Source organism: Lepisosteus platostomus, chromosome 3, assembly GCF_059453375.1.
Source record: "Lepisosteus platostomus isolate fLepPlt1 chromosome 3, fLepPlt1.hap1, whole genome shotgun sequence".
Taxonomy (NCBI): Eukaryota; Metazoa; Chordata; class Actinopteri; order Semionotiformes; family Lepisosteidae; genus Lepisosteus; species Lepisosteus platostomus.
The window spans coordinates 18,703,998-18,729,423 of NC_142613.1; the positions used below are offsets into that span (position 1 = coordinate 18,703,998).

The following is a 25,426-nucleotide window of genomic DNA, read 5'->3' on the forward strand; positions in this document are numbered from 1 at the left end:
TGTTTGTGATGTTAAATTATATGTTCCAATTGACACATTGTAATTACCACTGTACTTAATGCTATATGTTCCTCTATGTTATGTTACCTTTATACAGATATATTCTAAGTTTGGGATTTATTGTTACTATATTATGATCTATTACGTCCACTTATTGCATTGATTGTATGCAGTTGTAAATCATCCTGGCAAAGGGAATATGCTAAGTTAAAATAAAGTGGTGATTGGATAATGTGTAACAATGTCCTAGTCTTTAATCATAGAAATGAGTGCATTCATTAATCTTCTGCTTCTTTTTCTTTTCTAGGCTTGGAATCTTGAAAACGTGGCAAGAGATAGACATAATCGGCACAGTTTCAGTATTTCTAATCATGGCTTCTCCTAACCAACGGGCACCAGACCCATGATGTTGAGTTTGAGTGCTACAGACTGCCATCTTCCCCTCAGACCATCTTGTAACTATGGATATTACTCCCCCTATGTCAAAGACAGGCAGCTTTTTTTGTTCTCCAAGAGACCAAGCGTGCTGCTTATTTTGACCATGAGCAGGACAGAGTGGACAGCAGCTGTTAAAAACAGAGAAAGATGAAATTTCCTTTCTTTTAGTGTCTGTCAACGAGCAACTGAATAGAAAGGAGAGGAAAAATATCTAAAATCAAATATTCTAGCCAGGAAAAGGGAGAGAACTTTTGTAAATGAACTAATTAAGACTCTGGTATGGGGTCGGATCCACCGTGATTCTTACTCAATGCATACCTATAAATATTTCCTCACTCAGAATACATGACGGGGTATACCATGCTTCGTAACGGTGGTAGTTCGGGGAATGGAGGCCAGCCATGGGTACTGCGCTGGTCAAACAGGATACGGTTGACCTGGTTGAGTTTCACCTTATTCATAATCTTGGTCTTCTTCCCGTTGATTGCCCATTATTATCTTACTACCATCGATGAGGCTGAGGAGGCTGGTAAGCGAATCTTTGGGCCTCGGCCAGGCAATGAGCTCTGTGAGGTGAAGCACGTGCAGGACCTGTGTCGGATCCGCGAGTCGGTCAGCGAGGAGCTGCTGCAGCTGGAAGCCAAGCGGCAGGAATTGAATGGAGAGATTGCTAGGCTCAACCTGAAGATAGAGGCCTGCAAAAAGAGCATTGAAAATGCCAAGCAGGACCTCCTGCAGCTCACAAATGTCATCAGCCAGACAGAGCACTCTTATAAAGAGCTCATGGCCCAAAACCAGCCCAAGCTTTCTCTGCCAGTCCGCCTTCTGCCTGACAAGGATGACACTGGCTTGCCTCTGCCCAAGTCCATACGCTCGTGTAGACTCCACTCCTGTTTTGACTATTCACGCTGTCCTTTGACATCTGGCTTTCCTGTGTATGTTTATGATCCAAGTAGCTATCCCTGGGGCGAAGGCCTGGACCCTTTAGTCAAGCAAGCTTTTGCAGCATCAGCCAAAAGCAGTATATATGTTACAGATAACCCCAGCATCGCTTGTCTGTATGTGGTCCTGGTTGGGGAGTTACAGGAACCATTCTCCTTGAGTCAAGTCGATCTGGAGAAGCAGCTGCATGCATTGCCATATTGGAGGACAGATGGGCACAACCATCTACTGGTGCATCTCTCTCAAAAATCCATGACACAGAATTTCCTTTATAATGTCAGTACTGGTCGAGCAGCTGTCGCCCAGTCTACATTCCTGGAGAGTCAGTACCGATCTGGTTTTGACCTAGTCGTATCACCGTTGGTTCATGCTCTTTCAGAACCAAACTTCCTAGAGGTTCCTCCCCAGGTTCCAGTAAAGAGGAAGTTCCTCTTCAGCTTCCAGGGGGAAAAAGTGGAGTCACTGCGAAGCAGCCTTCAAGAAGGACCTCCGCGCTCATTTGAAGAGGAGATGGAAGGGGATCCTCCAGCGGATTATGATGATCGAATTATAGGCACACTTAAGGCTGTGCAAGACAGTCACTTAGACCAAGTACAGGTGGAATTTACCTGTAAGAATCGTCCTCATGCCAGTCTCCCAACTGAGTGGGCACTCTGTGGAGAGCGGGAGGAGAGGCTGGAAGTGTTAAAAGCCTCTACTTTTGCTCTGGTTATAGCACCAGGGGACAGTCAGGTGGTGGCCTCAGCTGGCTGCAATATGCGGCTCTTTGAGGCATTAGAAGTGGGCGCCATCCCAGTTGTACTCGGTGATCAGTCCAGGCTACCATACCATGAGATGATCCGCTGGAGTGAGGCAGCTCTCATAATTCCCAAGCCACGTATCACTGAGGTGCACTTCCTTCTGCGTAGCATTTCTGACAGTGACTTGCTGGCAATGCGTCGCCAAGGTCGTTTTCTCTGGGAAACCTACTTTGCTACTGCTGAGAATGTGTTTGGAACTATTCTGGCCAGCTTTCGGACTCGTATCCAGATCCCTGCTGCCCCTATCCGTGAGGAACCAGCCCAGGAAATCCCACATAAAGCGGGAAAGGCAGCAGGGACAGACCCCAATATGGCAGACAATGGTGACCTGGACCTTGGACCAGTGGAAACGGAGCCACCCTATGCCTCTCCTCGCTATCTACGCAATTTCACTTTCACGGCAGCTGATACCTACCGTGCCTGGAACCGCCCTCCAGGGCCTTTTTATCTTTTTCCCCACACCCCTTTGGACCCCCTCCTGCCCTCAGAAGCCAAATTCCTTGGCTCGGGGACAGGGTTTCGGCCTATTGGAGGAGGTGCAGGTGGCTCTGGAAAAGAGTTTCAGGCAGCTCTGGGCGGTAATGTGCCACGGGAGCAGTTTACTGTGGTCATGCTGACCTACGAGAGGGAGGAGGTGCTGATGAACTCTCTTGAGAGGCTTAATGGACTGCCTTATCTCAATAAGGTCGTGGTGGTTTGGAACTCTCCCAAACTACCATCTGATGATCTCCTCTGGCCTGATATTGGAGTCCCGATTGTGGTAAGTTTTAGGGGAGCCCACATTAAATAAAATGGCTGTGTTAGCACTTCCCACTTAAGGTTTTCAGATGTTTGTTGTTGCATTCCAGATCAAATTTACTCTCATATTTACAATCTTTTCTAATATGTTTGTGTCTGTGGTGAAATTGTAAGCACATTAAGCGAGTGGTTAATGAGGGAAGGCAATTCTAGGACACTAGAATAGTCCTGTGATTAGTACTTAAGCTATGTGTTTGGATTCTTTAAAATTAGGAAGTTGCGTGAAAGCAGGATTGAAAGAACACAAAAGTAGTTCATCTGAGGGCAGACAACAGCTGTGTTGCATTTTTTGAGGTACGCAAATAAAACTGAAAAGGCAGTTTCAGTTTCAAATGTTCAATCTTTAGTAGTTTTGTTGTTAAAATCCATTAATTAGGGCATTGCTTAGATTTTACCACCCTAATTTGAGATTAAATCAAAGTTTCAGTCATTAAAATTCATGTTCTCAGATCTTTAAGCCACATTTTAAATGTAGCTAGATGTCTTGATTTAGCCTTATCAAGTCACTAATCAGTTCTGTGAGAGGTTATGTTACATAGCCTATATGCCCAGAAAGTTTCTAATCTCTGCTGATCTTTTTCCGTTTTAAAATTTACAGGGGGTGAATTGACATTATCCCTGTACCAAGTGTAATATTTAAGAACTGTTCTTTTTTTAGAATATTGTTTCATTAGCCAGTTGTCTGGAATTTCAGCATATGGGCTTCTTCATAACCTAGATTGTTTATTAAAGTAGTGTTTGAAAAAATGAATTCCCCACCTGTGTTTGGACATTATTAAATTGGTAACCTTTTAAAGATTTGTTTTAAAAAGCTGTAGTCAAGTAATTATTTAAAAAAGCGTGGAACAACTAAACAGTTTTGTTTGCTGAATTTCTTGGCAGCAGTGTGCCTGAAGCAGAACATTTTATGTAATAAGAACTGAACAAGGAAAACAGTCAAAAAAATCTAAAAATAGTTCAGTAAAGTCTTGAATAAGTAATTAAGAGCTCAGTTGGAAAGAAAGCCAAAAGATGTGGGAGTCCTCTGTGGCCATAGTTGATAAGATTGCAGAAATGTTTTGTGGCCCCAAGATCCTGTTCACTGCATTTTTTCATCAACAAATGACATCTTGTGATCCAAACGTCTTGTGATCTGTTTCTTCTATCTTGTGAATGTCATGAATTCCACATGATGCTCAATTTGTATGTCAAAGCATATACAGTGTTGGCGAAACTATGTAAGCAGGTAATCCTCTGTTTTGTGGATGCATTCGCTATTTCAAACTGTATATAATGTGCATTATTTAATTCATCCATTAAGGATATTATTTTCTGGCTGATGGGCAAATTTAATTGTAAAACCTGAAAGTCTGTCACCAGCTTTCCAGTAAATGGAGGGTAGTATGCTGTACTCTTTTATCTGCTGCTGTGAATCACCATCTTGAAACACCAGCAAAAGTACTCATGAGAGAGCTTTTTAAAACTTCAGTCAGTAATAAAAAGCACCTATGTAGTTATGTAGCACCTTGTGGTGATGTGCTTACTGACTACACCCCTTTTGTCACATTTTATGTAACAGTAAAGATGCATTCAAGTTATTTGTCTACACTGCTTTTATATTGAAAATTGAAAATTGATCATCAGTGCTTGGATAAGTTGACAAAAAAGTTAAATAATTTGGGAGGCAGTTCCTGTCCTACCTCTGTTCACTACTTTCTTATTGCGTGTTGAGCCTTCCTGGTCTCAGAACAACCTTCTTCTCTTTCCTGCTTTAGTGAGTGATTGCATCTTAGAATATTTTGACCAGTGCAACAAAAACAAATGTATATATTAGATGTATGTACAAATTTGCACCATAAAATAAAGCTGTTCAGTTATAGAAAGTAATTGGAAGATTTTATTAATTTTGTGGACAAGAACGTAGTGTTTATCACAACTGTTTGTTGCTTCTGTACAAACAACCAAGGGAACAGAAGACACCCAACATTTTATGGAATTCTTTGCCTGTTATTTGAAAGTGAGAACACTCAATAGCTCCAGTGTCAGACTGAGATATTTGTATGTTGGAATTAATCTTAATGAGCAGTGAAGAGCAGTGATAAAATTATGTTAATGTCACGTGGAAAGAAAAACAAGGCAAAAAAGTATTAATTATGAAAAAGTTTCCCTAGATTTACATTTACAAGTTGGGACTTGCAACAATATCTGTCATTAATATTTCAAATCATTTGGTTGTGAACTGATTTTCACGTTAAATCTGTTCATTGTAAAATTGGCAATATGCTAGCAATTCTATGACAAATTTAGAGTTTTAAGTGGGTTCACCAGGTTTGCAGGTGACCTTTAGCTACCCGTAGATAAATGAGGATATTAAATAATAGATACAAGATCTCCCGTACATAGCAAGCATTACTTGCTTCTATGAATCTTTGCAGGTTTTGAAAGTGTCTATCTCAATGTGTTAAACAATAAGTATAGCAATTTGTCAGTTGACAGTTACTGCTAAATTTGAATTTGTCTGAAATATTGTATGTTTTTGAGAGGTTCATACAGTTTTCCTCTTGCCTCTGCTTCTATCCCAAGGTTGTACAGACAGAGAAAAACAGTCTTAACAACCGCTTCCTGCCATGGGACTCAATAGAGACAGAGGCCATCTTGTCCATTGACGACGATGCCCATCTCCGCCATGATGAAATCATGTTTGGTTTTCGGTTTGTGTTTTTCAATTGTTAAACACATGGAACACAAATGGCATTTTATTGTATTCTCCAATAAATCTCACATTATGAGGATTAAGGTACGAAGAAGGAGATGGTCAGATATTTAAAATGGGACAAACGATAAATCTTATCAAAAGTGTAAAGCGTAGTATGAATGATAATGTGAGAATTATGGGAATTTGTAAAGGACTAACTAAAGAAAAAGTAGTTATTTGACTTTGGATATATGCTACAGTTGATGATAATTTGGAGATATAATCATTATTTTATGTAGTACCTTTTAAAAGTGTCTTCTCAAAGCGCTTTACAGAACATAAAGAATACACAGAGAGAAAGATAATAGATGGGGGTTTGAAATACAGAAGCAAAGACAAAGGACTAGTTAAATAAAAGCTCTTCTAAAAAATAATGTTTTGATTCTAGATTTGAAAGAGCTCAAGGAAGGTGACTTTCTGATATCCTTACGAATGGAATTCCAGACCTTAGGGACATAGCAAGAGAAGGCCCTGTTACCCACAGAGTGTAGATGGGCTTGGGGGAAAGATAGGAGACCAGAATTAGATTAACTAAGATTGCGAGGTGGGGAGTAGGACAGTAGTAACTCAGACAGGTACTGAGATGCCTAGCCATGCAGAGCCTTACAGGTGACACAAAACCTGACAGGAAGCCAGTGCAAGGACCCCAGGACAGGAGTGATATGATCACTTACACTAGACCTGGTCAGGATTCTGGCTGCTGAATTCTGGACATGCTATAATTTTTTCAATGTGGATTTAGATACTCCAGCGAGTAGGGAGTTACAGTAATCAATATGAGAGAAAATGAAAGTATTGACTAACTTTTCAGCAAAAGATAGTGAGAACATAGGAAAAAGTATGGTGATATTTCTAAGGAGGAAGAATGATATTTTGACAATATGTTGCGCATGTGGGGGCAAAGGTCAAGTCTGGATCCAGTATCACCCCCAAGTTCTTTAATTTAGATTGAAACTCAAGTACAGTATTATCCACAGATAGGGTTTCTGCATAGCCTTTACATAGATAATGGGTTGTGCCAAGAAGCAATTTAAATGAACTAAATTTTGAGTTATCCATTTAATTGCAGAGATGCAATTAGAGAGAGCACAGACAGCCACATCAGTGTCAGGTTTAGTATGGATGTAGATTTGAGTATTATCAGTGTAGAAGTGATCATTTAGACATGTAATCTTGATAGCTGACCAAGCGGGAACATGTAAATGTTAAAAAGTAGGGGGCCCAGTATTGAGCTCTGAGGAACAGACTTAAGTCCAATTTCAGATCTAAAACTGCCAAGACAAATAAAGTGACAGGAATCATTAAGTTAAGAATTGAACCATTTAAGAGCAGTGTCAGAAACTCCAAGCACAGTTTCAAGATGAGATGGTAAGTTATTGTGTTTAACAGGGTCAAAAACAGCACTGAAGTCAAGAAGAATAAGGATAGAAAGAGAACCAGAATCAAAAGTCATAAGATGATCATTAGTGCCTTTAGCCAGGGCAGTTTCTGTCCTGTGAAGTAGTCGTGCACTGGATTTAAGGGGTTTGAAAAGGTATTTTGCAATGAGGTGGTTATTAAACAGAATTCTAACAGCTCATTCTTGAATTTTTGCAAGAAAAGGTAAGTTGGAAATGGGGTGAAATTTGTTTAGATTGTCCAGAGCCGTGTTTGGCTTTTTTGGAACTGGGATAATGGCAGCAGTTTTGAAGGCCATTGGTATGACACCAGGACTCAAGGACTCATTTATTATATTGAGAATAATAGGGTAGAGAGTAGTGAAACAGGATTGAAATAAAGCAGTGGGAATGGGATCTAATAGACTCGTAGTGGATTTCATATGCGAAACCAGTTTACTGAGGCGTGCTGAGTCAAGTAGAGAGAAATTAGAGCAAAGGGGAGCAGTAAAACTCCCCTAGACAAGTAGGGGGGAGATAAAGGGATAACATGCATTGTAGAAAGAATGTGATGCTGGATGTTGTCGATCTAGGGGCTAAAGAACTCTTAAGAAGGTGTTGCAAAGTTGTGAGGCAGGTAATGTGGTAGGGCAGTTTGGCTTTAGCAGTCTGTTGATGGTGGAGAAAAGGTGTCTAGGGTTGTTATGGTTGTTCTCTATGATGAGGGAGAAGTAGCTGGACTATTTCTCTACTCTATAGCATCATTGTACTCAGACAACTTTGTTCACTGTTTCAGACAGTAAGAAGTTATATTACACTGATGATGTGTAACACTACAGTTTTGTTACAATTAATCCACAAATCTGCAGAATTATTTTTCATATGTTTTGTGTTCCTGAAGTAGTGCTTATACATGAAAAGGGTGAAAATAACTGAACCAGGTAATTCTAGATGAATAAGTGTTATTTCTCTTCAGCACTTTGTATATACTGTGTATAAGGTTCTAGAAACCATAAGTGTTCTAAATGCTCAAAGGCATAGAAAAATGTAATCTCAATGACCTCTTTAGAATCAATTGGTCAAACTTGAACCAGAGGATGTAAGTGGAAATTGCATGTTAGCAAGAAAAGGAGGTTCTGAGAACAGGAAGTACTTCTTTATACAGAGGATTATGGGAGTATGGAACAATACCACCCATACATCTTGTTTAGGATGGCACCTAGACTTTGTTCACAAAATGGCTGGTTGATATCCTCGAATCCATTAGCTATTAGGAACCGAACAGGATAGATGGGCCCAATGGCCTCTAACTTGTCTTTTACCTTTGTTAAAAGCATTGACTGACTTAACAAAATATAAGAAACTATTGAATATGATTTACAGTAAAATGATTTCTGATCACATAAATATAAAGTTTATTTTACAAAGAAGAAAGATCCCAAAACTTGCAGAAATAAGACTAAAGTCTTGTGTGACGAAGAAATATACACTTTGATTGGCATGCAGATAAAGACTGGACTGTATTTTCCTTTAAAATTTTGTTGAAATCTCCATCTCCCAAAACTGACTTAGGGAAGTACTATTTCAACCAGCTATATTCTTTAAAAATGTGCGGAAGTGCCTTGGGGTTTATCCTGTCTTTCCATCTGTGAATCCTGGGTCAGATATGTCTTGAGGGCCAGGAATTTGAGGTATTTCATTACTACAGAGTCCTACAGAGAATACCATCTTGCACACCTGGACTGCCCACATGATTAGAGCTCTGGGTAGACCTCCTCCTGAGGAGCAGGGAGCAGCCAAGTAGGAATTTATTCATCTCAATTACAAAAAACACTAGCCCTGTAAATAGCTTTTCATCCCTTTTGTTAACAGTGCTCCCTTCATTTGGCATGTCACTGGTATAATTCCACATAAACACAGCTGGTCTAAACTAAACTTATAGATAATAGCTAAACATGGAAATGTAGAGAAAGTGTGAATTTCTGGACAGGAAAATTACAATCTGCCGACCTTGCTTTTAATCTCCCTTGTAGGCACGTTATTAATGAGCGATTTTGCTAGTCTATATTTATAGCGAGCCAATATTCCAGGCCACTCAAGATGATGTATTGCTTGAAGAAGTCCTGTTTATCACACATATTACATATTAATATGTACACTCAGTTTTGTTCTAAATTATTTTCCATTTTATTGTAAATAGACTATAAATTGTTATTTTATTATAAGCTTATTTATCACATGTTGTGCTAATATCAGTTGGATATCCAGAGTGGAAACTTTACTCCATTCAGTTTCTAGGTCAGTAGTTTAATTCTGCATGCCTCTTGGTATTATCAGAAGTTTTGACTTGCTATTAAAATGATCAGTGTCAATACTGCATAAATAACTGTTTCCTACAAAAAAAAGCATGCTGCTTTTTGGACATTGAAACAATATTTGCTGACTGTCTCAAAAATTCATTTAAAAACAAACCTGGCATACTGAAATATTTGAATTGCAGCCACGACATGTGGAAAACTGTTTTCTAAACACTTAATACACTATGGGACGTTTCTATTATAATGTAAAAACTATTATTAATTTGCTAGTACTGACTGCATTACAAATTCTTGCAGTGGTCAGCTGATGTTTGTTCATTTATTGTTTTGTTAATTAATTTACAACAAAAATGCATACTGTATTTTGTGGTTGAATACGTTATTTTACAAACTTTCTTCCAACCATTCAGAGATTATTCAGAATGGTGTGTTGTACTTAAAGAAGTAGCTTTCATAGTATACGTCTTCTTCCAAGGAACATATATCACTTTGTTGGCGGTGGGATTGTTGCTCAATTAATATTTTTTTTCCCAAGTTAGGATACTGTTTTAGCTCAAGTGGTTTAAACTGCAACCTTGATCAGAAGCCATACTATCACATGACATGCAGTCATCTACAGCTTTGTGTCATAGAATTTAAAATGTGAACGTCATTAATTTAGGCTACAGATGAAATAATATAAACTATTGGACCCTGGCAAAGCTCTATTCATTAATATAAAAGACGAAAAAATAATGTCTTAAATTTCAGGTGCTGCAGAAAGCTGCTTACTGAATATGGATGACACTGGTGTGTTCCTGCACAGTTTTCCTTTGATTTTTCCAAACTGTTTTTAGCTTGCAGAACGTTTAATGACCTTGGGCAGAAGTATCTCTGTGAACTGTCATCTCCTTAACTATCAGCTCTCACACTGCATTCCACTTACACCAGGCTGTTTCACAATATAGGAGATAAAACCCCCACTAAGTAAAACATGCCTTAGGTTAGGACTAAACAGCAGGGAAGTATTGAATCGTTAAAATCTAACTTGATTTTCTTGAAAATGCATTGAAGATGTACTGTATTATGGAAAACGATCTGAATTATTTTCTTACTGATCCAACACTTACGAGTTGCATTTTCCACATAAAGTACTTGATTTCTGCCTTCAAATTTTTTCCAACCAATTTGTGTGAGGGACACTTGTAGCTTTGCCAAAGTTATCGTTGTCTTTTTAGAGGTGAAATAAATATAATTTGATTCATATAGAAACTTCTATAGTTATTGTCATCCAATCATCCAAAATAAACTTCAAGATTACACCTCAGTTTTTAAATCTACTTTAAAGGTAGGCTTCATCAAACTGTGTTCGGTATGATGGAGATTTAATTGTGTGGTATTTTACTTTTTGTGCTGATTAAGTATATTTTATAAAATGTTGATACCATTCACATCAGTGGAACTCAGGATCTTTATTTTGGGTTTGTTCTGAAATAGAAAGGCATTACTTTTAGGCCAATCTATACAATCACAAATAAAGTCTTGGTGCTAGTCCATATTCAGATCTCACATGACTTTAGGTAAGGTGCAGACTGTGTGTTTTAAATACTCAATGTAACTGTTTAGTTTTATTCTTTGGAATTGCACAGCATATTTTTTCAGGCTGTGAGTTACATTTCAAATTTCTCAGGTGTTTGCCAGGCATACCTTGACATCGTATTAATTTTAAGAGGGTAACATTGTTATAATGATAAAATGATCCATCTTCTTTATGTGATTGTGGGGCCAGTGCAAGGGGTAAATGTATAGGAGCAAAATACCCATTTCACAATAGACTACAAGAGTTCAGTTATTGTAGTTTCTAAGATGCAAGTACTTGCATTTCAAGTTCACTGATTCTTGTTGAAAATCAAAAATTGTCTGCTGTTTACTAAGGAATCTTAAGAGTAAAAACGAGAAGTCGGAATCTTCAGACGCTTTGTTAATGGGTTGAGCTCCTGAGATTAAAATGCCCTACCATTCCTCAGAGAGCCTGTCCTTAGTACCGTCTCTTCTCGCACAGAATTCTGTTGTGTGTGTAGTTTATTTTCCAATATATAAGAAAAAACATTAAGGGAAAATGTATTTCTAAGTCTAAGTAGTCCTTAGATCCAACTTATTTGGTCCTCCATTACCATATTTGAAGTAGTGTTTTTCCATGTGCCTTTGCATATGTGAATTTTATTTAATTTAGTTGCAAAGGAACAAAGTTTAAAGAAATTCACTGTCTGGAATTGAATTAACTGGGAGGTTCAGTAAGGTATAGAGCAAAGCACTGTACTGGAAATAGTTATGTAAGCAAGGAAAACATGGTTCTGTTATAAACCATTAACAGCTTTTGTGTAAAACATATTTTTGTTATGAAATTTCCATCACAGGAAACTGTTTACATATTTCAAACTCTGGAGGCTGTTTTGACAGCCAGTGACATTGTAGCATGTCAGTGTTATAATAATGTCTTCCATTTATATTCTGCGTCTCATACCAAAGGATACCAAGATGCTTTTTACTTATAGGAGGGGACCACACACTCCAATAATGCTCTTAGCCTTCTTTAGAACCCTCTGTTCGTAGTGGGCACTGAGGTTTATTTGATGTGCCCTAATGATTTTTCTGGTTATCTTCACTAATTTTCCTAACCAGTTACTATTAACATTAGTGATGTTGCTAAACCAATAAGTGAGTCCAGGCCCTGAAGAAGCAAAGCAGCCCCACACCATTATACTCCCTCCACCATGCTTCACACTTGAGATTAAGTTTTGGTGTTGGTATGCAGTGTTTTGTTTTCTCCAAACATAACTCTGTATACACTTACCAAAAAGTTAAACTTTTGTCTCATCTGTCCACAGAACATTGTTCCAGTAATGCTGTGGAACATCCAGGTGGTCAAACTTAAGACGTCCAACAATGGGTTTTTTTGGAGAGCAGTGGTTTCCTCCGTGGTATCCTCCCATGAACACCACTCTTGTTCAGTGTTTTTCTTATGTTAGCTCATGAACACAGACATTATCAAGTGCAAGAGATGACTGCAGATCCTTAGCTGTCACCCTAGGGTTCTTTGTCACCTGTTTGAGGATTGCACGGCGTGTCCTTGCCCTGATCTTTGTAGGATGCCCACTCCTAGGGAGAGTAGCAACGGTGCTGAATTTCTTCCATTTGTAAATTAACTGCCTGACTGTGGACTGATGGAGCCCCAAGCCTTTAGAAATCCTTTTGTAACCCTTTCCAGTCTTATGAGCTTCAACAACTCTTCTTCTGAGGTCCTCTGAAATCTCTTTTGATCGTGCCATATTGCCCTTCATCAGAATTCTGTTGTGAAGAGCGGGTAACCAAATAGGGCAGGGCAGGCCAATCCCACACCTGAATTGATTGGAATACCTGACTCCAGTAACCCTCTTTTCAAAATGTCATTATCCTAGGTTCACATACTTTTTCCATCAATGACCTTGATTGTTTAAACCATTTGTTCACTAAAGATATGACAATGTAAAATGTTGTGTGTGTTCTTTGTTAAATAAGACGGTCTTTATTATTATGATTTAGATGAAGATCAGATCACATTTTAGGAGCCCTTCATGCAGAAATCCATATAATTCCAAAGAGTTCACAAACTTTTTATCACAACTGTAAACCTTCAGCAGTTGCTAAAATCAACTGTAAGGAATTATTTCCCCTAGTTGTTTTTTATTATCCTTTGTGGTACAATGTAAAATTCCCTGTTTGTGTTAGTCGTCTAGTATATTGTGTACAAATATAAGCAAGGATTGGTAACAGACATGCTCTGTTTTGAAACAGCTAGTAAAAACCCAGATGTTACACCCATTGACCGTGACGGGACAACATGATGATAGTGATAAAAAGATCCATTCTCCTAGTGTTATATACACCTCACTGTGAGGGCTAGCAGAATGTTAGTAGCATATCATTTTAACAGACTGAGTCAGATTTTGAGATGGCTGGCATTTTCCATTTTTTCTATTAACCATAGATTAATTGACCATATAATTGACTTGTTAACTATTACTGTAAGTAAAAAAGAAAAGGTGACAGAAGAACAAAGCTGAACAATTTATGTTCATTGCTTTGTCACATATGAGCAACACATTTCTATCTGAAAACTTTAAACGTTGCCAATATGATGTGATTGTTGGTTCGATCAACCTAGAGGCGTCACTACCTATGATGGATATTCTGTAGCTACACGGTCCTTAAATAGGCAGGAGACATGTTTTTAACTTTCATGCTACTTAAACCCTTTAACTGTGACTCATGCTACTTAAATGTCGCTGTTTCGTTAAAAAAATGCAGAATGGGAATTTTACATAATTTAAAAATATATATGTTAAAACACAAGAAACAAAGCAGTTATGAAGGATTTTATTTCCCTGCAGGCAAGATAAACTGCAGACAACCAGTTCTTGTTGAAAAATGCAATTATTTTACCTTGTTATTTAGCTTCCATTATGGATTCTTACTCGGAGTGCCTTCCCTAACTGCTGTCATTCCTCCTTAAACATTCAAGCACAATTGCTGGGGACTCACACTGTTATTAGGCTCTGCATGGTTTGTCCTGGGAACATTCTTTTAATGTAAAAAAATGGTTATGAACACAGTGCTGCATTTAGAAGGGACTGATAAAAAGAAAAGGTTTCCTGTAGGCTCTGAATATTCACTTGATTATGTATGAGGTAGTTCACGTAGGTAGCTGTCAGCATGCATAGGCTGCAAGGGAACAAGTAAAGGTTTATTCCATGCTGAAAACAGAAAAAAAAAGAATGTTTCGGCTGTGGAGCCTTCTTCGTTTGTATATATGTACTGTACTTTCTGCATGGTACCATCTTCCAGAAACTGTAGTCTAGACCCAATCACTTAATAATCACTTCTCACTGCTAGCATGGGAAGAGATACAAGAACATAAAAAATGTTGCTCAGCATTTGAGGATGAAATGTGTTTATTTGTACTATGTAAGTTAAGTCACTTTTTAGTCATTTTTTTGGGGGGGTGATTGGTGAAATGTTTTAATTGTCTCATAGAATGTACTGTAGCAGTTACATACTTGTCTTGAATAAAAAAAACAGCTTAATCATAACGCATTTATTATTTAAGTTATATATTTTTAAATATATATTAAAACTTGGTAATTGTTAAAATTATAGCAAAACATAATTAACAACACTTAATTCTAATCAATATGAACTGTGTGAAATGTAATATAAGTCAGCAACTAAAATTACTGGCATTTACATTGCATTTTTTAAACAATTTGTGTTCTCTCTAACTTTGGCTTGGATTCCATTGTGGTACATGTTTCTGCTGGTTTTCCTAGAATTGGATTGAAAATCAATTAGCAGTTTCAAACTGGAGCTATACAACAGCGAGAAAAAGTTATTTTTTGCTACCACAAAGTGGAAGATTTACAAAAGCTCAATGCAAAGTCAGTTTTTGGGTTCCTGACTAATCATTGGTGCTAGTGTCAGAAGAACGTATCAATGTCTGTAGTGAATTCTCATTCATTTTAAAAGCTTTCTGCACATAGGTCAAAGTTTACATATTTCCATGCATTTAGGAGTCTGATTTCTTCTCAAGGAGAGAATGTCTTGTATCTCTCATGAGCCACTTGTTTGTTTTACTTCAAAGTGAGTGGATTTGATACAATTGTGTAGTGTAGGAGGCATTCACTATGAAATCAAGCTTTACTGACTGCATTGAGTTAATGTTTATTTTTCTGCTCTGGATAACTACGCTTCGTGATCAAGAAGAACAAATGAAATCAGTTGTTCAGTAAAGAGGCCTGAGATATATTTTTGAGTCATTATAAGGAAGAGAAATGTGCAATGAAGTTGAACTAGGCACTAAGGCTTGTACTTGGGAATCTGTTACAGGTATTTCAGTTTTGATTGCTCTTTTGTGAAACATAGTTTCTTGTCTGGGTGCTAAAACCAAGACAGTTTACGTATGTCATGGAAAAAAAAAAAACGAACATTCTACTGAAATAAACCAGTGACCCACTATACAACATGTTATTTACTGAGCTATTTGGTTACTTTTTTCTCTTTGTGTCTCAGTGTGTGGCGTGAAGCCAGGGATCGGATTGTAGGGTTCCCAGGGAGGTATCATGCATGGGATGTGAACCACCAATCCTGGCTTTACAACTCCAACTACTCCTGTGAGCTGTCCATGGTGCTGACTGGGGCCGCCTTCTTTCACAAGGTATAGACCTATCTTGTAGAGCTGCCAAGTCGAACGCTGGGCGTCGATGGTAAATTCCAACGTTTAGTTAGGTACCTGAATGTTCACTCAGCACATGCAACTGGTCTTATCTACATGTAAAACAGAGTACAAATAATTATACATTTCTAGTTCCAGCATAGACCAGAGGCATGTTGTAAAGCACAAGATGAAAGATGTCATTCATCTTGTGCTATACAACAATATCTGTTTCCTCTGTTATTAAACACATTTACTGATGCATCTTAAAACAGGTTAAACACACAAAATGGGTTATCAGCAATGGACTGGGGAAGAAGGCTAGTGCTGTTAGAGGTTTTCACACAATCTGTTAAAGAGACCTATCACTTAAAATGATAAATACATTTTTAAAAAGGTGAAATTCTGCATTTGCTTTTGCTTATTATTTTCAATCTGTGTGTTTCTGTATTTATTAGTTACTGTTGTTGGGGAAACCCATCTTTTGATTACATTTTTTAGGGGTTTTCAGCACATTATAATCTTTATGCTTAATTGGTTAAATTGAAGTATTTTGTCTTTTCAGAATGTACTACTAATAAGCTGCCTCCCTGATCAGTAGTTAGGACACTGATGTGCAAAGTTCTGTGTAGATTATAGAAGTCACTTTCCTTGAAAACTGAGTTGTAGAGGAAGAAATTAATACAGTTATCCATGCCACTATAGCAGGGATTTTTGTTATGTAGGCTTAATAAAATAAGCACTACATGAGACAAGATGGTGTTCATTTCTGTAGACCATTTTAAAAGTACAAGAATAAGCTCATGTTCCTACAGTCATTTCAGATTTGACTGGTAGCTGTTAATCTTTTCAATAGTTTAATTTTATGCTGTGTTCCTGCGTTAGCTACTTTTTGTGGATTTTAATTGTATATACCAATGCTTGATGTTTTCTCTGAATTGAAAGTTTTTTCCATGATCATTAATTATCCTGTTGTGTTTAATGTTAATATGTTCACAGTCACACTATATTAAGAAACATTTAAACACAAATTGTATGTCCACTAATATTTCAGGCCACTTTTTTGTTCCTCCTCTGAGTCTTAAAGTTAACTTTAAGATGATTGAACTAAAAAAAGGCGGCACAAGCATTTAAAAATGTTCCAAGATCTGTTTTCTTTATTTTGTCTTCTGGGATAACTAGAAAACGTTTTAAGGAATTGAACTTAGGAATAAAGATGTTTGGAAAGCAAATAAGTTTAAGGAAGCTTGAAGTTCTTTCTGTGCTGTCTGCAGTACTATGCCTATCTATACTCCTACGTGATGCCTCAAGCAATACGAGACATGGTGGATGAGTACATCAACTGTGAGGACATTGCCATGAACTTCCTCGTCTCTCACATCACCAGAAAACCACCCATCAAGGTCAGTGAATAATATGCATTTCTTTGTGTAATGGTGCTTTATTTAAAATACCAAAGAGAAAAACCCAACAATCTTTCTATTTCTTTCTGCTGAAGGCAACACCCAAGTCTTATTTTTATGAGGAGCTGACAGTGGTGGGATGCTAGTGTTTGGAAATAATGGTCAATCCTATTTTACAAAAGCAAGGATATCTGGTCAATCTCTCCTCTACATACAGTAGACTTTGTTTTGAACTGGAGCCAGGTGAATTGAATTAAAAACACAAATGAATTATGCGTTTTTTTCAGGTGGATTGTTTAGTAAATAGCAGTGGAGTTTAGGGGCTTTTTTATGTTGATTTTTGTTGAACAATACATCCTTAGCATTGGGTGTGCACACTTTTCCTCTTTAAGACAATGCTAGATTAAAATCAGTACAGAGCCAAAGTGTACTTGAATTTGGTTTGGAGGGAACTTCGTATAGAAGGCAATAGTGCATTTATTCAGTTTTGAGGTCCGTTCTCCACTTTCTGAATTTGTTTAGAAATTCCCTGAAAGTAGATCCAGGGGTGGTCAGAGCACTCATAAAAACACCAACAACAAAAAAGATTGTGCAAAAAAGATATTTACTTAAAGTGGTCTGTGTTGAAAGCTATTTACAAAAAAAGAAATAACAAAACATTCATCTAAAGGAGAAAACTGTAGTCTTTCAAGAAAAGTTCCCACTAGCAGTTCAAACAGAATTAGTAGCACCAGGCTGTGTTCGTCACACAGGCAAGGTACAATATGCAAACCACACTGAGTCAAAGACAAAGCAACATTAGCTTGCTACACCATGAGCACCAGCTTAAATATTCTAAGGCTCCAATTGATGGATAGGAGGCCCCAATCTAATCCAAGGGAGAAACAGGCTCTGTAACCCTGACACAACATGGTGGAACAAACAGATAATGACAAGACTGTGGATCCACAATGGGTAAGACAAATACACAACAACTAATACATAAATTACCTTTTCGACAATAATTACACCAACATAAGAGTACAGAGAAAGTCAGTTTCCCATCAAACCGAACAATAGGTGAGTAAATCAACCAAAAAGATGTCTGCATGTGATGAGGGTGTGCGCTAGCTCTTCATCAAAATCAGTAATTAACTCCTATGTTTCTCTTCTAAATTTGTGTTTGTGTTTTCGAAAGCAGTTGTATTCCTAACTATACGCATTGCTGCCTCGTAACCTGATCTGGTCAGGTCTCAGCAGCTAAGCAAGGCTAGTCTTCTCAGTTCTGAAAAGGTAGACCCCCAAGGAAAACCTGTTTGCTGCTGTAAGCAGTAGTAAACTAGTAGGTTGCAGTAGGCTGATGAACCAGGATGTTCAAAACCATTGGCCCAGTATGGTAAGCAGGGACAATGCACTGTTAGAGGAGACACTCAACCAATGTCCTAGCTACTTGGTCATTAAAGCTACCATGGCGCTGTTCAAAAGGGATGCTAATTCTGATCTGGTTTTCCTGAGATTTTCCCATAATTCACTTCTCTAATGGCATACTGTGTAGTATTAGATTATTGAAGTATATTATCCAGGTTAATTCCGAGTTTCACGTTGAGTGGCCCTATAAAGAGGCCTGAGTTTCTTTGTTTAGAAATGCTATATGAATGCTGGGAATATAACTATTCTTATTCTCTCCCAGGTGACATCTCGCTGGACTTTCCGCTGCCCAGGCTGCCCCCAGGCACTCTCACACGACGATTCCCATTTCCATGAGCGACACAAGTGCATCAACTTCTTTGTTAAGGTGTACGGCTACATGCCTCTGCTGTACACGCAGTTCCGTGTGGATTCGGTGCTTTTCAAAACACGGTTGCCACATGACAAGACTAAATGCTTCAAGTTCATATAGGATGCCAAAGCTCGGAGTAAAGAGGAACTGAAGAATGGGAAGCAGTGGTCAAATTCACAAGGCCATTGACGCTTGGCCTGCAAAAACAACAGACAAAGCTCCACCAGGACACAGTGTTTCTCCCTACACCACTTGGCAGCAGCTTAATTTGCCAATGGGGGAAAAAAAAGACACAAAACAAAGCCTTTCTTTGTAGTTTCATCAGTGACCACTACAAATTTCATTTCACACCACTTTGATTTCCTTTCATGCATTGGCAAGCACAGAAAACTTGTCTTCTATGGCCCTCAAAAAAAACATTTTTTCTTTGAGATGTGGAAGTCACATGGCTTTTTTGTGGCCTTTGTCTTTTAGATGGTTAATTATTTTACTTTTTTAATTTAAATAAAATTCTGTATTTGTAATGGTGGGGCATGGTACAGGCATGTGTGGTGTGGGGGGAGAAAACAAACTGGTTATCGTTGCACTTTTTGTTTTGTAATTTTAGATTTGTTACTTGGTGCATTCTTCAGAAGGGTCATTTCGATATTTTATTCATCAGGGTATTTTTATGTGCAAAGTGAACCAAACATTTTGCTTTGGGTCCAGGGTTGTGAGTTTCAACTATTTTCCCAATTTGCTTCACTCTGTGAACTGCAAAGGATGGATTTGGGACCAGAAACTGCATGTCTCCCTGTTTGATTTTGCTACTGTTATAAAATATAAATGATGGGTATAACATGGTCTTTGCTAAGGTTCACCATACCGCCTTCATTTGCTGTAAGAAAATACTTCAGGCAAGGAAACTGCTACAAAGTTTTTAAATTGTGTTAGCTATAGTACTATATTTTTTTAACTGTAGTGAAATAGACTTGGAATATGAGGAGTTAGTGGAAAGATCCATTCTTTGTCATTTAATGGATAACAGAAAAAGCCTACAAATTCAGGGCAACCTTCTCTCTCAAATTATGATAATCTTTTGTCTGTAACAAAATATGGTTTCCAATGCCTGACATGAATGTGTTTCGTTCCCAAAAATGTTTTCCAAAAAAGGTGTGTACACAGTTTGGGTCTAATTTTTAATGATGTGTGTGTATTGTTCTGAATGTTTCTTGTCAGGTTAATGCCAAAAGATGTAGTACATGCAGCTCCTAAGAATATAGAGTGAAAGATGCAAATTATAATAACTTGAAGGAAGGCCAGTTTAGCAGAGATAGGTATTTAAACCCACATGTCATGAGCTATCAATGAGGCTGGGTAATTATAAAGCACTACTTAGATATGTATTCAGGACCTCATTTTTACATACTGTATGTATATGGTATGCAGCATGAGCAAAGCCATGCTGGATGTTTGGCCTTTAGTAGAGCTTCTTATAGTAAACAGCTGGGCAGAAAGTTTATTTTTTAAAGGCCTAATCTGATTATTTTACAGTTTGTTAGCTCTGTTTTCAAAAGCTATGTATCATACAAGGTCACTTATTTATTTATATGTATGTAGATGTATTGCCCTCTTGCCAGTACGCTTTGAGAAAATCTGAGTTCTCTATAGATAGCAGAACTCACAGGGCAAGCAGAGATGCACTTCCCTTCATGGCAAGATCAACTTCTCTTTCAGATATATAAATTGTATAGGATAAAACAAGATTCATTTTCTATCATTTGAAGTTACCTCAGGAAGGATTTTTTTTTCTGTAGGCCTTCAGACCTACTGAAGTAGACCTTCCCTTTAGATATGTTATCATTCTGCACAACACAACATCAGCAAAGTTTAATTGAGAATGTTAAAAACTAATTTTTAATGTTGATTACTGAAAATATGATCCCAGCTATATAAGTCTGGTTCCTTTGTTCAGTTCATCTAGAATTGATTGACCTTCATCGCCTGCTTCTGTTCTGAATTGCATTCCAGCAATAATGAAGAAGGGTAGATGATAGCTGTCATGAAAGGCAGACTGAGAGCCAGGTGCACAAGGCTGTTCCCCTTCCTAGGTGTTGGCAGGGGTGTTTTCACTCAGTTGTCGTGCTTGTTGTCATCTGAAGGCTGTAAATGTAGTTAGGGTTGCCTTCATGAAAACATATGACTGACTTTCAAATTGATTGTACTGATTGAGGACAGAGTCTCCCATTTATAGAGCAGTCATTATAGTAGTGCCAAGTAAACTCAAAATAGATAACTTTCTACAATTTTGAAACCACATAGTTGAGACCAGAAGATGCCATATGCTGTACTAGACCTAATAAGCTATATACTTTGTAAAATATTATAGCAGCTGCATTTAGACAGGACCTTAATGACTTCACAAGAGGGCATAATGGTGATGTTTTAGAATTCCCTGTAAGTCTTTGAGGTAGTTTTTTATAGTCTGTTCTCATGTGTGTGCTTGCATAACTGTGGAATTTGATGTTTATTATCCATGCTGAGTACACTCTATGCTGCTTCAAATGTCTTAGCTTGGTTGCAGTGTGCCCCCTTATCCATGATCTCAGTAGCACTCAACAACCTTTGACCCACATCACCTGTACCAAGGTTGGCCTCAGCAGTGCCCCTGTAAAAATGTAAATGATAATAAATCCCTGACATTGTTATAGACCTGCTGTATCAGTCGTGATTTGTTCTCAACTCCAGTCTTTCGTTACTCTGGAATAATGGTTAAAATATTGAATAGTTTCTGCAGATGACAGCTACTTTGTGAAACAAAGTTATGTTAAACGGTGAACATCAGTCTCAGGCTGTGCTGCTTAGAGGACTTTTTTGCTTAATTCTTAAATCTTTCTTTGTAATAAATGATGTGTGATGAGTGTACGGGCGCACTTACATCATACAGGTGGGTGCCCAGCACCTGTAAAGAGCTTTGAGTGTCCAGAGTCCAGAATAGCACTAGATAAGTGTAAGGATGATTAATGATTATCATCGTCATTGATAGTAACAAAACATGTATTAATTACATTTTAATTAGGTTAGCTTTGAGTTCTTTAGCTGCATCATCTTTCCACGCTCATATATTCTAGTGCAAAGATTGTATCACCTATTCCTCAGATCCAAATCATTAACTGCTTCTGAACTACACCAAAACAAAACTGAATAATATTACATGGTTTTAGCCTGGATAGATTGAAGAGATTTTAAGATGGGTCTTGAGATGTAGTTCTTCCCACTGAATCTCAAAAACTGTGATACAACATAGAACCCCATAAGATTGGACATTTTAAATGATCATTCAAAATTATATTCATTATTGTATACCCCAATTAATGGGGTATATAAAAATGAATTATGAACTGATGCGTGTGATTAAAGAACATTTTGGGGCTAAAAAATTAAGTTTTAGTAGTAATGGCTGTTATTTAGTGATGCACAGATATGCTTTTGAATAACATAAAATCAGCCTGGGGTAGGTGTACAGTATGTAGGGATAAAAATATAGTGAAAGATTATATTGTTTGACTTGTTTGTCAAATGTTTTAAAGGATGAATTCCTAATTATTTGGTCATAAAAGACCCTATGGTACTGTTAGTAAGATATTAGGGGTGTTTAACCCAAGTGTCTTGGCTCAATCCCAATTTGATCTTGCATTAGCTGGCATATTTAAAGCCTTCCCTTAAATTTCTCGCTTCTCTACAGGGCATGCAGTATGGCTGCAGGCACACAGTGGGTATTGCGCAACACCATTCAATGGGGAAGGGAACCAGCTCGTGTATTGAAGTGCTATGGGGTACTATGCGATGAATCGTGCTACATTAGTATTATCCTTAAAATTCCTTTTAAATTTGCAAACAATTGACCTGTAGGTAGTAGTCTGATATAACCTTAGGTTTAATCTAGCAATACAACATTTGAGCTATCTAATGAGTGTCTCAAAACTACATCAATTGCCAGATTAAATGGTGCAGGTTCACATCCATTAAAACCATGGGATCTGGCCTGTGCTTTCCCAGCCAGGTGTTTGTTGGAGCAAGTTAGCTGTTAAAAGCATTGTTGATGAGCAAACATTTTTAAAAAGCATAGGTACTTTAATGAATATGAATAGGTTCTTTTTCCAATCACGAGAGATTGTTTAAATTTTCTTCATCATGGTAACTTAAGGCAAAGACAACCCTCAGATCGCTCCTGTTCATGCACTTTGGAAGAAATGCCACTCTTACTCAGGAATTCTTATTCAGCAAGTTGGTTTAGCAGTATAGTTGGCTATAGTACTGTAGGTGTTCCCCTAAATCACAGTTTAGTTACTTCTTTGTGGGTTATTTTGAATCGCAAAATGCTGATGTAACATTTGAGAAAGCTTATATAACACCAATTACTGTGTATTTTGTACATATGGTATGATAGATCTGGAAAAGTACTATAAAACGAGTTATTATACTTACCAGTACCTCAAGGGTCACTGTCCCTTCCTGTGATTTTTCTGATTGCCCTGTATCTACAGTATCTCTGGGCAGTCTAAGAGCTACATTTTCTGCAACAACATGTAGATTTACAAATGCAGTTTTTATATCTTTTGATTCTATCCAAATAATCAGAACTTGTAGAGAAACTGTAAATTCTTAGTTTCATTCAAGTTAGTATACAGCTAATTATACAATCTACAAAGGCGGTGAGCCCTAGATCTTTATAACCTATTGATCTCTTTCAGCCTGTTTCTTAAAGGTTTGAAGTGATTCTAAACTTGACAATCCCCAGTGTTTTTCTTCTAAGTAGACACAATTTCAATTCCAAGGATTTAAATCATGAGTCATCACTGCACAACACTCACACCCTGTATGTGTAAAAAAGAAAATAATAAAGCAAGTTTGGCATTTGTGGACCATTGTTTGATGGGGTACAAGAGAAAATTATCCTGACAGAGCTTTGTCAAACGATTTTTAATAGTAAAAGGCTACACAGAATATCTACATCATCTACCCAATGGGCCCAATCTCATATTTTGGTCTGTTGTTGTTGTTGGGGTTTTGTTAGCATTGTGGGATACTTGACTTTAAAGAGAAACAGAATTATTTTATTTAAAAACAGCATGTAAAACATGTGCTTTAAAAAAAATCCATACATACATGGCTCTTAATATTAACAATGTTATGTGTTGTTCCCTCAAATGGCTTAAGAAGTGATAACTTAAGGGGATAAACACCTAAAATAAGGAGGTATGACTTGATTGTTACCATTCCCCCATTGCAACAAGTTCAAATAGAAGGTTTTTGTCTGAACTGAAACAAAAATGTCTTCCTTTACTTTTTTTCTTTGTGCTCTTGAAGTCCATGGAAGACACTAAAACAGTTTATACAAATACAGTAAAAAATAGCTGTTTATGACATGTGGGGATTTTATCCCAACTGCCACTAAAAGTAAAAGGTTTTCCTGTTGTAAAAATTGCCAGTCAGGTTTTCAGCTAGGACCTCAAGCCAAACAATGTTTGAAAAATGGCAGCTGCGGTGACAATTGTTTGCTGAGCAGGACTAAACAAGTCAACTGTCAAGATGCTTGGTCAATGGGTACGAGGCATGGAGAAGCGCTGAAATGACAGCAGCCTCAGAGTTTCTGCAGAAAGCGCAGCACCAGGTCTCTCAGTGTGGCTCGCAGACTCTCGTTGTTGTCACAGACGATATGCGTAGAGTCCTCCTCCAGCTGAATGAGCGTGTCTTCATCCTGCAGGTGAAGGATGTGTCCATCTGGCGTGTCCTCCACTTTCACTTCTGTGATGCCATGCTGGAACCAGAGACATAGGAGACACATCATAGACAGCCAACGGACAGTCAAAAACCCATCTTGAATGTGCCCAGATGGATTGTTTTGGACAAAGAAGAGGATGGAGGTCTCACAATCCTTAAACCAACTACACATTGCCTGCCACTGGGAAGCTTTTCAATTGGCAAGGGGATGGTAATGTTTTAGCCAGCGAAATAAATTAAGTGCTGGAAATGGACATGATTAATTATACAGGAGTTAATAGTAGAGCTAAGGAAAGTGGCAGAGTGGCTGTGTCTGTTAACAGAGAGCACCATGCTTGCTGAATATGTCAGCTCTGAGGAAAGTGTGCCATGTTTTCCCTAGCTGATAAGATTGAGACAGAAGCCTGATTATTTGGTAAAACACTGCTCTTCAGGAAGGACATGTTATCTTTCAAATGTAAGCATAAGACTGCATGCCAGTGAGCTTTCAATGCAATGGCACTAACTCCTGAATGTAAGTCAATCGAGGGTTGTCCAATAGATTTTTTTCTTAAATTGCCCCCCTAGGGATGAAACAAATATTTTGAATTGAATGGAATAATAACAGAACAGAGCTCTACTATACAAGACCTGCTATCAAAAAGTACTGTTACTGCTTTCTCGTTTCATTTCTTATTCCCTAAGCGTTCTGTGATAGTTGCCGCTTCCTTTAACATTGTTTTTTTCTAGACCACAAACGCTTGAGTAAAAATGTCTTTTCAAAGACAGATGTGAAGAGGGACACAGGGAAAACCAATTAGCGTCTGAGTAGTGGTGTGGAACAGGGGTTCCCAATCCTGGTTCTAGAGGTCAACACACCAGTACGTTTG

At 37.9% G+C, this 25,426-nt stretch overlaps 2 protein-coding genes across 3 annotated transcripts in view; one reads left to right on the forward strand and one right to left on the reverse strand.

Annotated features, from left to right (window-relative positions):
• The window catches only part of extl3 (exostosin-like glycosyltransferase 3), a 53,304-nt gene extending 31,819 nt beyond the window's left edge, over window positions 1–21,485 (forward strand). For both annotated transcript variants that reach the window (XM_088624794.1, XM_088624793.1), the window contains 5 exons: window positions 308–2,940; window positions 5,541–5,668; window positions 15,491–15,635; window positions 16,907–17,035; window positions 18,705–21,485. In XM_088624794.1, coding sequence (XP_088480920.1) covers window positions 784–2,940; window positions 5,541–5,668; window positions 15,491–15,635; window positions 16,907–17,035; window positions 18,705–18,914 — 2,769 coding nt within the window. In that variant the 5' untranslated portion in view covers window positions 308–783 and the 3' untranslated portion in view covers window positions 18,915–21,485. The remainder of the gene's footprint in view (window positions 1–307; window positions 2,941–5,540; window positions 5,669–15,490; window positions 15,636–16,906; window positions 17,036–18,704) is intronic.
• Window positions 21,486–23,741: 2,256 nt separating this feature from the next.
• Window positions 23,742–25,426, reverse strand: part of ints9 (integrator complex subunit 9) — a 35,176-nt gene continuing 33,491 nt past the window's right edge. The window contains exon 17 of the mRNA XM_088624795.1: window positions 23,742–24,594. Within this exon, the coding sequence (XP_088480921.1) occupies window positions 24,418–24,594 (177 nt within the window). The 3' untranslated portion in view covers window positions 23,742–24,417. The remainder of the gene's footprint in view (window positions 24,595–25,426) is intronic.